The sequence below is a fragment of the Pelobates fuscus genome, chromosome 1 (genome assembly GCF_036172605.1).
Source record: "Pelobates fuscus isolate aPelFus1 chromosome 1, aPelFus1.pri, whole genome shotgun sequence".
NCBI classification, from domain to species: domain Eukaryota; kingdom Metazoa; phylum Chordata; class Amphibia; order Anura; family Pelobatidae; genus Pelobates; species Pelobates fuscus.
Genome location: NC_086317.1, coordinates 160317010 through 160331294, shown reverse-complemented (window position 1 = coordinate 160331294; position 14285 = coordinate 160317010). Strand labels below are relative to the sequence as shown.

Here is a 14285-nt window from a genome sequence, read left to right as displayed (position 1 = left end):
ACTATCAATGCCCTGCAGCCTGTGTCCTCTCTCCATCCTCTGCATGCCTGTCTCAATGCCCAGGAGATGAAACTTTGTCCTCTGTCCATCTTCAGCATGCCGGTCTCAATGCTCTACTGCTTTATAGCTCAGCATACCACTCTCAATGCCCGGCAGCCATAGTCCCAGCATGTCACTCTCCTCTATGCCCTGCAGCCTGTGTCCTCTCTCCAGCCTCCAGGTGGCATTCTTCATGCACTGAAGCAATTGCTCTGTCTCCACAGCCCCCCGTGCCCCTCTGCATGCCCTGCAGCCTGTATCCTGACATAGTGAGCAGCAATTCCTTGTTTTTCCCAATTGAAACAAAGTATGGTGCAAGTATTGGCACGTCCTGCGGACATTGTTCTGAATCAGTGACCTCCCCTCTGTCATTGTCTTGCTGCTAGGTGCTCCTTCCTTGCCCAGCAATGGTGTGCCCTCTCCCTAATCCTTCTCTGGGTGTGTTATTTCCCCCTCAGCCCTCCTGTAATAACCTGCACCTTCCTGATTAAATAATACACTTTAATGGAGAGAGACAGCGACAGGGGAACACAGAGAGACACACACAGAGAGAGAGAGAGATGGTTTCAGTGACTAGAAGAAACACAGCAGAAGGGGAGGAGACATCAAGTAAATGAAGAGTAAACACAAAGAGAGAAAGTTACAGGAAAAGTTGGAAACTGAGAAAGAATGTAATCACAGCTAAAGAGACAGACACAAACCTTTCAGGACTGGAACATACCGACACGAGGCCCTGAAGGAAGGAGACCTGCTCATTTAATTGCAGTATTGAGTCCACCACCTGTCTACACCTATGGCTACTGGTGGCAACAAGCGCTGGACCCAGCTTTTATTTCCTGAAATATTCCTTTACGTTTTTTGATTTCTTTTTCTCCATCCAAAACTGAATGAACTTTCTCTTTAGTGGAAAAAAAACCCAACAAATACAGGTCCATTGTTAAAAGGAAGGATGTGGAGGGATGAGAGGCTACTCAGCCACTTCAAAAGAAATCTACAGCCCACCTTGACCTACTGGAGTGTGTTCTTCAGTTTTGGTCTGTGCATTGCCTTCCTGGGACCCACCTTGCTGGACCTGAGATGCCAGACACACAGCAGCCTGCAGGAGATCACCTGGGTCTTCTTCTCTCAACAGTTTTGCATTCTGGTGGGGAGCTCTATGGGGGGTGTCTTCAAAAAGACGTGAGTATTTTTAATTTTTCCCTCCCTACTGTCCGTCCATCCAGCAATGCTTCACTCTGGGTTTCTTCTTCAATAGGCAGGCTGAGACTTAATAATCAGTCAGATATGGTCACGGAACCCCACACTCACTTGACACAACACACACACGTTTCTCAGATCACTAGAGAACCCCACACTCACTTGACACAACACACACACGTTTCTCAGATCATCCGATCAAACTAAATATGAAACAATTTATATTTCTGAAAGGCAAAACAGGGGGAAATTTAATTTCGTTGCAAATTATTAACTGTCAAGACATTATATTGTTTTTTATGATGATTGCTCCTTATTTAGCTCTGACTCTGAATAGCACCTGATTTTTTTCCTTGAGGAGTGTCCCCCATATAGCTTATGGAACCCTCCATATTATGTCCTGGCTCATGAAAATAACTTTTTTTGCCAGGCTGTACTAACTGAAAGGCAACGTATCTCCCTACCAGAATTCTGACTACATCTGGGAGTGTTTTTTTCTTTTCCTGACATATACAATATATTTTACATGCATACTTTCTATAAATTTTCTACAGACCAAATGTTACAGTTTTTTATGCATATTTACAACTATGCATGTTTACCCTCAACTAGCTCCCCAAATCATCTAAGCTAGTCTATAATAAGAAGTGGATCTTTCAAGGAAGGCAAGCGAATCACATCTCAATAGAAAAAAAAATACTAAGCCATTGTGATATCACATCACAGTCACATGGCCTTGGGGTAGATATGGTAGGGTGTGGAACTGCATATGGCCTTGGGGTAGATCACATGGCCAGACCCTGTGCCTTACATAAACTGTGTCCCACCACTTAATTTTAGAATAAAAGAGAAAGTTTACTTTGACACATTATATATACATAGGCGTGCGCAGCCTATTGCATAAGGGTGTGCACCCTAAAGCACAAACACACATGCCGCGTATGTATATATATATATATATATATATATATATATATATATACACACACACATACATACATACACACACACACATACATACATACACACACACTCACACACACTGCTGTGTGTTTGTGTGCTGTGTGTGGGCGCTGTGTGTGTGTGGGCACTGTGTGTGTGTGAGGGCACTGTGTATGTGTGAGGGTGCGGTGTGTGTGTGTGTTTGTCAGGGCGGTGTGTGTGTGTGCGTAAGGGTGCTGTGTGTATGTGAGGGTTCTGATAGTGTGTGTGTATGTGCAGGGCCGCCACCAGAAATTTTGGGGCCCCTGACAAAGCACAAGGTCTGGGCCCCCCCGCCTCATCCCCCCGGCCCGCCCCATCCCCCCCCGGCCCACCCACGAGTCCGCCCACAGGACTCTTACCTAGTCCGCAAACAATGATGCAGGACTGAATGTGGTGTGTATAGTGGAATTAGAATGTGTGTAATGGATGTAGTGTTTGTGTGTATTAGATACTGTTTGTGCAGTGAATGCAGAGTGTGTGTTTGTGTAGCGGATGCAGTGTGTGTAGTGGATGTAGTGTGTTTGTGTAGTGGATGTAGTTTTTGTGTGTACTAGATGCAATGTGTTTAGTGGATGTAGTGTGTGTTTTAGACGCAGTGTCTCTGAATAGTGAATGCAGAATGTTTAAATGTGTGGTGGATGTAGTGTGTGTACTGTGAATACAGGATGTTTGTGTAGTGGATGCTGTGTGTATAGTTAATGCAGAGTGTGTGTCAGTGTAGTGAATGCAGAGTGTGTGTCAGTGTAGTGAATGCAGAGTGTGTGTCAGTGTAGTGAATGCAGAGTGTGTGTCAGTGTAGTGAATGCAGAGTGTGTGTGTCAGTGTAGTGAATGCAGAGTGTGTGTGTCAGTGTAGTGAATGCAGAGTGTGTGTGTCAGTGTAGTGAATGCAGAGTGTGTGTGTCAGTGTAGTGAATGCAGAGTGTGTGTGTCAGTGTAGTGAATGCAGAGTGTGTGTGTCAGTGTAGTGAATGCGGAGTGTGTGTGTCAGTGTAGTGAATGCGGAGTGTGTGTGTCTGTGTAGTGAATGCAGAGTGTGTGTGTCAGTGTAGTGAATGCAGAGTGTGTGTGTCAGTGTAGTGAATGCAGAGTGTGTGTGTCAGTGTAGTGTAGGCAGAGTGTGTGTGTCAGTGTAGTGTAGGCAGAGTGTGTGTGTCAGTGTAGTGTAGGCAGAGTGTGTGTGTCAGTGTAGTGTAGGCAGAGTGTGTGTGTCAGTGTAGTGAATGCAGAGTGTGTGTGTCAGTGTAGTGAATGCAGAGTGTGTGTGTCAGTGTAGTGAATGCAGAGTGTGTGTAAGTGTAGTGAATGCAGAGTGTGTGTGTCAGTGTAGTGAATGCAGAGTGTGTGTCAGTGTAGTGAATGCAGAGTGTGTCAGTGTAGTGAATGCAGTGTGTGTGTCAGTGTAGTGAATGCAGTGTGTGTTAGTGTAGTGAATGCAGTGTGTGTGTTAGTGTAATGAATGCAGTGTGTGTGTTAGTGTAATGAATGCAGTGTGTGTGTTAGTGTAATGAATGCAGTGTGTGTGTTAGTGTTGTGGATGCAGAGTGTGTGTTAGTGTAGTGAATGCAGTGTGTGTTAGTGTAGTGAATGCAGTGTGTGTGTTAGTGTTGTGGATGCAGAGTGTGTGTTGGTGTAGTGGATGCAGAGTGTGTGTTAGTGTAGTGGATGCAGAGTGTGTGTTAGTGTAGTGGATGCAGAGTGTGTGTTAGTGTAGTGGATGCAGAGTGTGTCAGTGCAATGAATGCAGAGTGTGTGTTAGTGTTGTGGATGCAGTGTGTGTGTTAGTGTAATAAATGCAGTGTGTGTGTTAGTGTAATGAATGCAGTGTGTGTGTTAGTGTAATGAATGCAGTGTGTGTGTTAGTGTAATGAATGCAGTGTGTGTGTCAGTGTAGTGGATGCAGTGTGTGTGTCAGTGTAGTGGATGCAGTGTGTGTGTTAGTGTGTTTATTAGTGTATGTATGTAATGTAATGAATGTTATTCCCCCCTCCCTGTTTCTTACCTTGTTCAGGGAGGGGGGAAGATTCTTTGATCCCTGGTGGTCCGGTCCGGTGGCATTCTGGGCCCCCGGCTCCCTGTATTTGCAGAGGGGGCCCAGTGGACTGCAGGAGCACTTTCCAGCATTTCCCTGCGTCTAACTCCCGCGAGACGTGGTTTGCGCGTCGCGCTGAGCGTTGCCATGGTAACCCATGGCAACGCTCTACTGACCGCACATCTCGCGGGAGTTAGACGCAGGGAAATGCTGGAAAGTGCTCCTGCAGTCCACTGGGCCACCTCTGCAAATACAGGGAGCCGGGGGGCCCGCGGCTGCACATATATATAGCGATGATCGCTATATATATGTGCAGAGTGTAATTGTGGGGCCCTGGACTGCCAAAGCAGTCCGGGCCCCCCAGGACCGCCGGGCCCGTGACAACCGTCACGGTTGTCACCCCCTGATGGCGGCCCTGTGTATGTGTGTAAGGGTGCTGTGTGTGAGGGTGCTGTTAGTGTGTGTGTGTGTATGTGTAAGGGTGCTGTATGTGAGGGTGCTGTGCGTGTGAGGGTACTGTCTGTGTGTGTTTGTGAGGGTGGTGTGTGTGTGTAAGGGTGCTCTGTGTGTGTGAGGGTGCTATTAGTGTGTGGGTGTGGGTGTGAGGGTGCTGTTAGTGTGTGTGTGTGTTTATGTGTAAGGGTGCTGTGTGTAAGGGTTCTGTGTGTGTAAGGGTGATGTATGTGTGAGGGTGCTGTGTGTGTAGGGTGATGTTTGGGTGTGGGTGCTGTTAGTGTGTGCTTTGTAAGGGTGCTGTGTGTGTGTGGGGGGGTGCTGTTTGCATGTATTGTGTGGGGGTGGGGGGACCGTTTAGGAAATATCCCCCCTCCCTTCTTACATTTTGTGCAAGTTATAGGGCTATAAGTACAAGTAGGACATTGCTGTTTCAAAATATATATTTTTAAAATTTATCAATAATGACATTGTAACACTGTTATCTGTCATAAATCTCTGAATCACACCTCACATGTACATATTTTTTTTTAAAGTAGACAACCCAGGGTATTCAATATGGGGTATGTCTAGTCTTTTTTAGTAGCCACTTAGTCACAAACACTGGCCAATATTTTTATTTTTTAAATGTATTTATTTATTTTATTTTTACTGAGTGCCTCTACCCTTTGAGGCACTCTGCACACAGACAGAGCATCAGAAGCCTGCCTGATGGCTTCCGATGCTTTGCTTCACTGCCGGGTGCCACATGGTGCAACCCGGAAGTGATTGCTCCGGGGGAGCAATCACCCTGTGGCCCGGCAGTGCGGGGGGAGGGGGGAGTTGCAGGATGCCTCGACATCGAGGCATCGCTGCAATACCCTTAGAGTGGCTTCCAGCGCTCAAATGTGCCGCGGACGTATCAATTACTTCCGAGGTCATTAACGACCAGTTTTTGTTGGACGTACCTGATACATCCCCGGTCACTAAGTGATTAAACAGCAAGCACTGCATTGTAGAGTCGTCATCATATACATAGACAAAAGAAAAGGAGACCTTACAATTATATACAAGGTAATAAAACATCTTTGACTAAAATACTCTTTAACAGTATTATTATCTCATGATCGGTGTTCATAACAATGCCATTCGTTCGTATCCTTTTTTCAATTGCCCGATAATTTTACGAACATGTAAGATACTTAATTACGTTTATCCGTAAGACCCCTTGTGAATAACCCTAGAACAGATTTTCCTCTGGAGACAAATTCTTGACAGAAGCCTTTTATCCTAAGGCAATGAAAAACTTCATTGCAGTCTAATTTGTAATTCCAGCTTAATGCATGGAAATCAGACCAGGCGTTATCACTTATTAAATTATCTATTCTTACAAGAACGCACTTCAACCATTTGTGTATCTTTAATTCTGGCATATAATATGCAAGATATGACAGAGGGAGAGTGGGGCTTAACTTATTATAAAGATGGAGCTCTTTTCTACATTTCTCCCAACAAACCAAAATATAATTTAGAGTAGTTATGCACTTCGGCGTAAAGAATACACAAGCAACATATACCCTTAATAGAAGCGAATTAGGGATAACAACACAAGAAAAGGACTTGGGAATTGTTATAGACCACAAACTATGCAACAATGTGCAATGTCAATCAGCAGTGGCCAAGGCCAGTAGGGTATTGTCATGCATGAAAAAGGGCATTCATTCTCGGGACGAGAATATAATTTTGCCTCTTTATAAATCACTGGTAAGACCACACATTGAATATGCAGTGCAATTTTGGGCACCTGTTCTAAAGAAGGATATTATGGCACTAGAAAAAGTGCAGAGGCGGGCTACAAAATTAATAAAAGGAATGGAACATATCAGCTATGAAGAAAGGTTAACATATTTAAACCTATTTAGTTTAGAAAAACGTCGCCTGAGAGGGGATATGATAACATTATACAAATATATTCGGGGCCAATACAAACCATTGTGTGGAAATCTATTCACAAACCGGACTTTACATAGGACACGAGGTCATGCGTTTAGACTAGAAGAAAGAAGATTTCGTCTAAGGCAAAGGAAAGTTTTTTTTACTGTAAGAACAATCAGGATGTGGAATTCTCTGCCCGAAGAAGTGGTTTTATCAGAGTCCATACAGATGTTCAAACAGCTACTAGATGCATACTTGCAAAAACAGAATATTCAAGGATATAATCGTTCAATGTAGGGTAATAACTGCTTGATCCAAGGATAAATCTGACTGCCATTCTGGGGTCAAGAAGGAATTTTTTCCCTAGCTTGTTGCAAAATTGGAAGTGCTTCAAACTGGGGTTTTTTGCCTTCTTTTGGATCAACAGCAAAAAACATATGTGAGGAAGGCTGAACTTGATGGACGCAAGTCTCTTTTCAGCTATGTAACTATGTAAATATGTAACTGTTGAAACTGTATGTCAACAAACTACCCTGTTTTACCTGAACTTTCCAAAATAGGGGTCCTAATTCTAATTGGGGACCAAAAGTATAAGTTAAAGTGCATGTGACGCACATAGGACTTGCCCCTCGTGTATTTCATCTAATTGGATCTTAAGGGACTGCATTTAATCCACGCCCCTTGACATGATACGAGACCCAATCCAATTGGGTCTTCATGTTTACACACACAGTAATAAAATCAATCCTAGAGTAAACCTGGTGTGCATAGGAAAAACACGTAAAATCCCTTTCCATGGGGTGCCAATTTCGCCATAAATCAAGGAGGCCTCTTTTTCTCAGGATATCGTTAAAGCTCCTAGCTGAATTTTTCAAATACCGATTGTTCTGATCCCTTAATAAACCATATCTGGATCTAAGATTCCAATAAAATCCCCCAAATATATAATTCTCCCTTGTCTAATAGGATTAACCTTACCAAACATTTTACAAATAAATTTTATAGGAAATGAAATGAAATTATGTCAATATTTTAAATAAAAAAATAAAAAAATATGGACATAATTTTATTGTTCACCCCAAGTGCTCTGTAATATTGAGAGAGAAATCATGCCTCCAATTATATAATTGACAGTAGCAATTGAATGCACCATATTTATAGTTAAAGGGACACTATAGCGTTAGGAATATAAATGTGTATAACACTATACTATCCAAGAAAACGTAGTTTACCTACCTTTTTCCCCATAACGCGCTGCTCTCTCCATGGCTGGTACCACCTCCTTGGCTGAGTTCCTCAATCTTGATGATTTCAGCCAATCCAATACCTTCCCATATGAAAGCTTTGGGAGGCTAGTGTGAATATCGCCTCCAAATCTTGGTTTGTCCGGTCGGACAGACTTCCGACCCATCTCTGGTAGGGCAAAGCTGGATCATAGTATTTCCTTGATGCAGTGTAAAGTAGTGTAAAGTGTTAAATTGTTGAAAATAAGCCAAAGTTTCTCTCAGTCTCTGAGCTGATGGAACACACGATCATCCACTGCAAAGGCTAGACCCCGCCCGGCAGGGACACACCATGAAACCTACTCTTGAGTTGAAGTCCTAGTCTTATTGCAATCAGGCATATAGTTACATAGCTAATTAGTGTCATCATTAACAGCAAAAATAGTGCTTGTAAACAGATAACCTATAAGTTGAAAAATACATGCACCACATTGCAGACATGTAAATTGATCTCAGCATCACTCATTCTGTATGTCAACCCTGCCAGCTGCCACACCAGTAGCCCTTCTCTCTGCTGGTGGTTTGTTTCCTATGTCACTACCTCCTTTCCCATGTCAGTCTCTCTCCTCATCACTTGCTTCAATTACCTCTCCATGTCGCTCGTACAACTCTCTGTTTGACACTTTTCTTCTCATTTCTTCTTCCACAGGCTATTATGCCTTTTTCCTTCCTCCCTAATGTAATTTTTGCCTTAGTTATTCCTTGTAACTTGCCCTCTTCCACTCTCCCCATACTATTTGTCCACCATTACTATTATGTTATTTGCCCACATCTTCACTCTCAAAGCCACTCGCTCTCTCCCTGAACTTGTCACCCTTATATTCACCTCTGTGTAATGTCTGTCTCTTCCCTTACCCTGTTTGGATATTTTATTGATTTCCCACAATATTTAATCTCCCTCTGTAGCTTTCCTTCCATGCCTCAAGAGGGCTCATCCCTCCCTGGTAGTCTGTTGGAGGGAAAGTGAGAACAGCGCATTCACAAACTGTCCCAGCTCCTTCACACTGTGGGGTCTTACAGAAAATGGCGCTGATATATAATAGTTCCCCTGATCTCCCCAGTATTTGTTTGTGTGGTTAGTAAAGCAGTTGAGAATGTGAAACCTTAGCTTCTATGTGCCAGTGGGTGACTCAACACCTGTGGGCTGTATCCGTCTTGCAGGCCAGATGTTTGACATTGCTTTATCCCTTCTTCTATCAGTAACTTTTCCCACAAAAAATAACATAACCAGGAGGAAGTTGGCAAGCGGGTCGTGGGCCAACAGCTTACTATCATATAGGGTTTGTGGTCTACAACCTCACATTAACATTCTATTACTAATTAAAAGTAACTGGAGGTGTGTTGCCATGTACATCGGCAGAGTGCTGACAGCAAGTGTGTGACCCACAATGCAATGCTCTGCAGGGCTGGATGTGCCTACTGGCATACTTCCCAGGAGTCTGCAGTATCTGGGCCATATTGACTGCCGGACTATGATGAATATGTTTGATGTTCAGGTGTTTGCAAGTGGCTGAGGGGGGGGGGGTGTTTGCATCACTTAGACATCCATAGATCTACCGGAACGCTCACTCATGTTATGCAGCTCGTACTGATGGAGGTTGCAGAGATATATGATGTCACCTCTCATGACTCCAGCAGTTTGTCTGTCAAACTCATACATCATCTGCAAGGTTTGAGCGTACACACTGAAATCTGTGAGTTTTGTGCACAAAAAAGGCCATTCCCTTATACAGACCACCTCTCCTAGTCCCCTGAGCATGACATTTATATTATACTGGGGATGCATAGGGAGCACATCAAAGTGGGATACAATCTTATATAGAGATTTCAGGGATAAAACAGTAGTAGGCTGCACTGCTGGTTCTCAACAGTTCCTAACTAGAATAAAACTAAGCAGGGACCAGGTTTGCTTAATACACTTCCCTGTGGTGTAACATATATCAACCCTTGTTGAAAAATGTATGAGTAAAAATGATTTTCAACAAAGTAAACACAAACTATGTGGAAAAAGCAACACTACGCATACTTAAAATAGCCACTGCGGGGGGCGTGGCCGACAACGGAGCTGAACGGTCGCAAATCTGTGGAGCTCCGTCTCGGCCCCACGGATAAAGAGGCTAAAAACACAGAAAATTCAGCGAAAGATTCTTCCAACTTACCCGCCACCCGACAGCTGACAATATGGGGCGCAAACATAAAAAGATAATCCGTGTGGAGCGACCCGCGGCACCCGACATTCGGATCGCCTTCCAGAGGCCTCCTCAAGCGCGGCCTGCTAAGATGGCGCCGGAACCGCACATGGCGCAGGAGACCTCCGAGGAGTCCCAGGATGAGAGGGACTCGCAGACATCACCCCTACCCGAGGACACCCCTCACATGTCCGACTCGGACGATGATGATTCCCCATCCACAAAGGGGGACATCAAAAGGCTGCTAACAGACCTCAGACAAGTCTGGAAAGCTGACCTAAAGGAGACCCAGGCTGAAATTGGGATCCTCCAGCAGAGGGTACAGGAGGTGGAGACCAGAGAGAAACGCAGGGACAACCGCCTCCAAGACAACACGGAACGGCTGGACAAGCTCACCGACCAGGTTCAACGCCTGCACAACACGGTGGTCTCTCTGGAGTCCAGACACCGCCGCCGCAATATACGTATGAGGGGCATTCCTGAAACGGTGAGCGAAGAAGACCTGCTACCCTTCGCCCGGAGGCTTGTTTCCTCAATGGGCCCAAGGTGCAACACAGACACCCCAATAATCGTGACTGCCTTCCGAGTGCGCAAATCACCAGCGGCACCAGCAGGAGCCCCCAGAGACACCATAGCCACAACCAGAGACATTACAGCGAGAGCCGCCATTATGGCCAGCTCCAGAACGCTGGGGACAGTCAAAATAGAGGGCTGTGAGGTGGCCTTATACAGTGACCTCCCCTTCTCTGTACTTGCTGCAAGGAGACAATTAGCGCCGGTCGCTAAGAAACTAAGAGAACACTCGGTCCGCTACAGATGGGACACAGCGGGTTCACTAGTAGTACATCAGGGCACCGAGGCATTCACTCTGACCCCCAATGATGACCCAGAGACTCTCCTCAAAGGCCTTGGTATGACTGCCTCCAAACACGGCAAGAGCAGTGCGGAACGCAACACCTAAGGGAACTCACTGTCCACAGAGGCTGGATATTGCCCACTCTTTTGACCCCTCGAGCAGTCAACACTAGACGGCTTTCACCCACTGATGTTTCACATGTTTAACTGTTTTAATTGTTTTAAATGTTTTATCTAGGCTCAATGTCTTAGAGAGTACAATACTGTCAGCAACTCACGACCTCAGGGCAAGCGGCACTGCAACCAGCGCCGTACTCACATAACCGCCCGTATACACATAGCTCAGGGCTGCGAGATTCCAAAGCCAGGCAGCCCCATTAAGCGATAATCTCAGCACATAAATGTACTTGATGTTGCCCATTATATGCTTCCATGACACTGTTACTATGACTGAGGAGTGTAAGGCTCATGATTGTAATATCGCATATGACTGTGCTTGTAACCATAATGCATTATTACTTGTTCTTACTATACCACATATAATGAGAAATGTATACCATGTGTACAAAACCAATAAAATACAAATTTAAAAAAATAAAAAAAAATAGCCACTGCAAAATCAAATCCATGGTATTCATACATTGTGTCAACAGAATTTCTATCAAACGTGTTGACTGAGAAAACAAAATCTATTTCAAATAAGTCCCTCCCCACCTGTCAATCAATCAATTCTCTCTCTTTTTTTTTATTCTTAATTTTTGTGGTTAAGCATAAACATCGCATTACATCATGTGTTTAAAAAGCGACAGTCAAAAAGTGTACATTTCGGAGGGGGCGTGGCTAGCTGAGCTACTGAGCGGTCGCACACTTGCAGAGCTCCCGCTCCTGAGGCCTAAAAATAGACTTTTCATACCGCAACAGAGCTCAAATATTTACCTCCTACACACTCAGAACACCCCTCGGAGTGAAATGGGCAGAAAGCACCGAAAAACGGCCCAAGCGGAGGGTCAGACACACGCTGACATCAGGCTGTCCTTCTGCAGCCCGCCACGGCAAACCCAAACAACAATGGCGCCTGCGGAGCCAAGCGGCTCGAGTGACTCAGAGCACTCAGGGGAGGATGAGGCAACTCACTCACACCAGACCCACAGCGGAGTGCACCAGAGAGCGGAATCGGACTCTGATCAATCTCCATCCACTAAGGGAGACATAAAGAATCTCCTGCAGGATCTGAGAGCGGTGTGGAAGGCGGACCTCGCAGGGGGTCCAAGTGGAAATAGGAGGCCTTAACCGCCGCATGAGTGCTATAGAGGCCCGAGAAGAAGAGAGAGGGAAAAAGGTTGATGATACCGACTCTCGGATCACTGCCCTTTCCCAACAAGTGCAACACCTCTCTCGCACGGTGACCTCCCTAGAAACGCGCCACCGGAGAAAAAACTTCAGAATCCGAGGGGCCCCGGAAACAGTAGGACAAGAAGCCCTGCTAGGGTTTGCCACCGAAGTCCTGCAAACACTGGGAGTACGGACGGAAGGCGACCGGCCACCACTGACGTCGGCCTTCAGGGTCAGGAAGGCCCCGCGCACCCCGCGACATTATAGTGGTCTCGAGAGACATTACAGTGAAAACAGCTGTCATGGCACGATCAAGACAAAGCCCAAACCTGGTGATCGCCAACAATAGGATATCTATTTACGAAGACCTGCCTTTCGCGGTTCTCCTCGAACGGCGCAAGTTCGCGCCCATCACCCGGGCCCTCCGAGATCAGGGCATCAAATACCGCTGGGGGCTGTCGGGAACACTGGTGGTATCGCAAGGGGACGCAATCCACACCCTGGCGGCCACTGAAGATCATACGAAGTTCTTAAACGGTCTCCTTATGCAAGCACCGACCCCCTCAGAGCAGCCCACCACAGGGGTCCAGAAATCGGCGAACATCAACGCGAAGCAGAACCGAGGAAGCAGAACTACGAGAGACACACACCTGAAAGGGAGGGAGGACCCCCCATAAAGAGACTCTCTTACCCGCACGGCCCACGCTTTACCGAGGCCACAGGAGGGCACAGAGGACTAACCGGGACAATGCAAGTTCTCCAGTTACCGACACCACATGTTGTTTTCTCTTTTCTAGTTGCCCTTCTTTGTTTTTTCTTGGGTTATGTTGAACTTTCCCAAAAGTGACTCTAACAAGCCCTTTCAATGGGCCGATGCTGACTCTACCTGTATTGCTGATGCCAATGTGTTGCTATTTGCCCCACGGGGATCACAGACAGGAATAGTCACTTAGTTCAGCCTCACCCCGTGAAACTCACTCAAACTCACTCATACACTTCACTAAAAACAAGCTACGCATATGTACACACACTGTACCTTATCACACACGTAGTTGCCTACTGCTCACTCTGACACAGTCGACTTAACCTAACAGACAACCTGATCTACAGGCAGATGTAAATATGCAGATTTTATTTTATCATAATTTACCTAATGTCTAGTAATGTTTTTGACCTACTGAGACGTTTCTTGCATTTCCACCTTAACATTTCCAACCTTGAATTTACCCAAATGGTCTATACCGCATACTTTAAAAATGTGCATTGTGTTGTCATGCCATGTCTTTGTAATTCTACTGTTATACCGGGAACTTATGCTCTTGGGGCATGATGATCTCATATGTCAATGCTGTAATTACATGCACTTCAAAATAAAGAATTAAAAAAAAAAAAAAAAAAAGTGTACATTTCAGCAGAAACATCAACACAGGTAATGTATGAACCTAATTTTTTAATTATAGTTCAAGCTTATACCCCTCATAACCGAGTAATGGGTAAATAGTCTATTGGCTGGAGGTTTCTGGCTACTAGCGTTACGCGCCCACCAGATAAGTAATATAGGGTTGTGTCTTTGAAAAAAATGTGCTTGAGGTGTTTGAAGGCTGAAAGAAAACGTGGTCATTGGGGCGGTCAGTAACCTAGGACCTTAATAATGGTTAGCTGGTGAGAAGTTAGGCGATCCAGGTTAGCATCTTAATGTGCAATATGATGATTGTGTAATTGAGAGAAAGCTACGCACGTCAAATAAAGGGAGAGGGAGTAATAACTAGGCAGAGTGACTGGCTCTCAGTTTACAGAGCCAGACGAGAGGTTATGATCAATGATAAGGTAAAATAAAATTAAAACTGGAAACTAATCTTTAATAAAAAAATAAATAAAAGAAACAAAACAGAATTAGCACAAATATCAGCAGCTGCAGGTTTTAGGTAGGTGAGTTGGGCAGTCGGCACTGACACTGTTACCTTGGGTACAAAGGGATTGATGTTTGCAACAGTCCCGGATGGACAAG

The 14285-nt window shown here is 45.1% G+C and overlaps 1 protein-coding gene across 1 annotated transcript in view; it reads left to right on the top strand.

Moving 5' to 3' along the window:
• Nucleotides 1–461: 461 nt before the first annotated feature.
• The window catches only part of MFSD4A (major facilitator superfamily domain containing 4A), a 62232-nt gene continuing 48408 nt past the window's right edge, over nt 462–14285 (top strand). Inside the window, exon 1 of the mRNA XM_063444348.1 lies at nt 462–1218. Within this exon, the coding sequence (XP_063300418.1) occupies nt 989–1218 (230 nt within the window). The 5' untranslated portion in view covers nt 462–988. The remainder of the gene's footprint in view (nt 1219–14285) is intronic.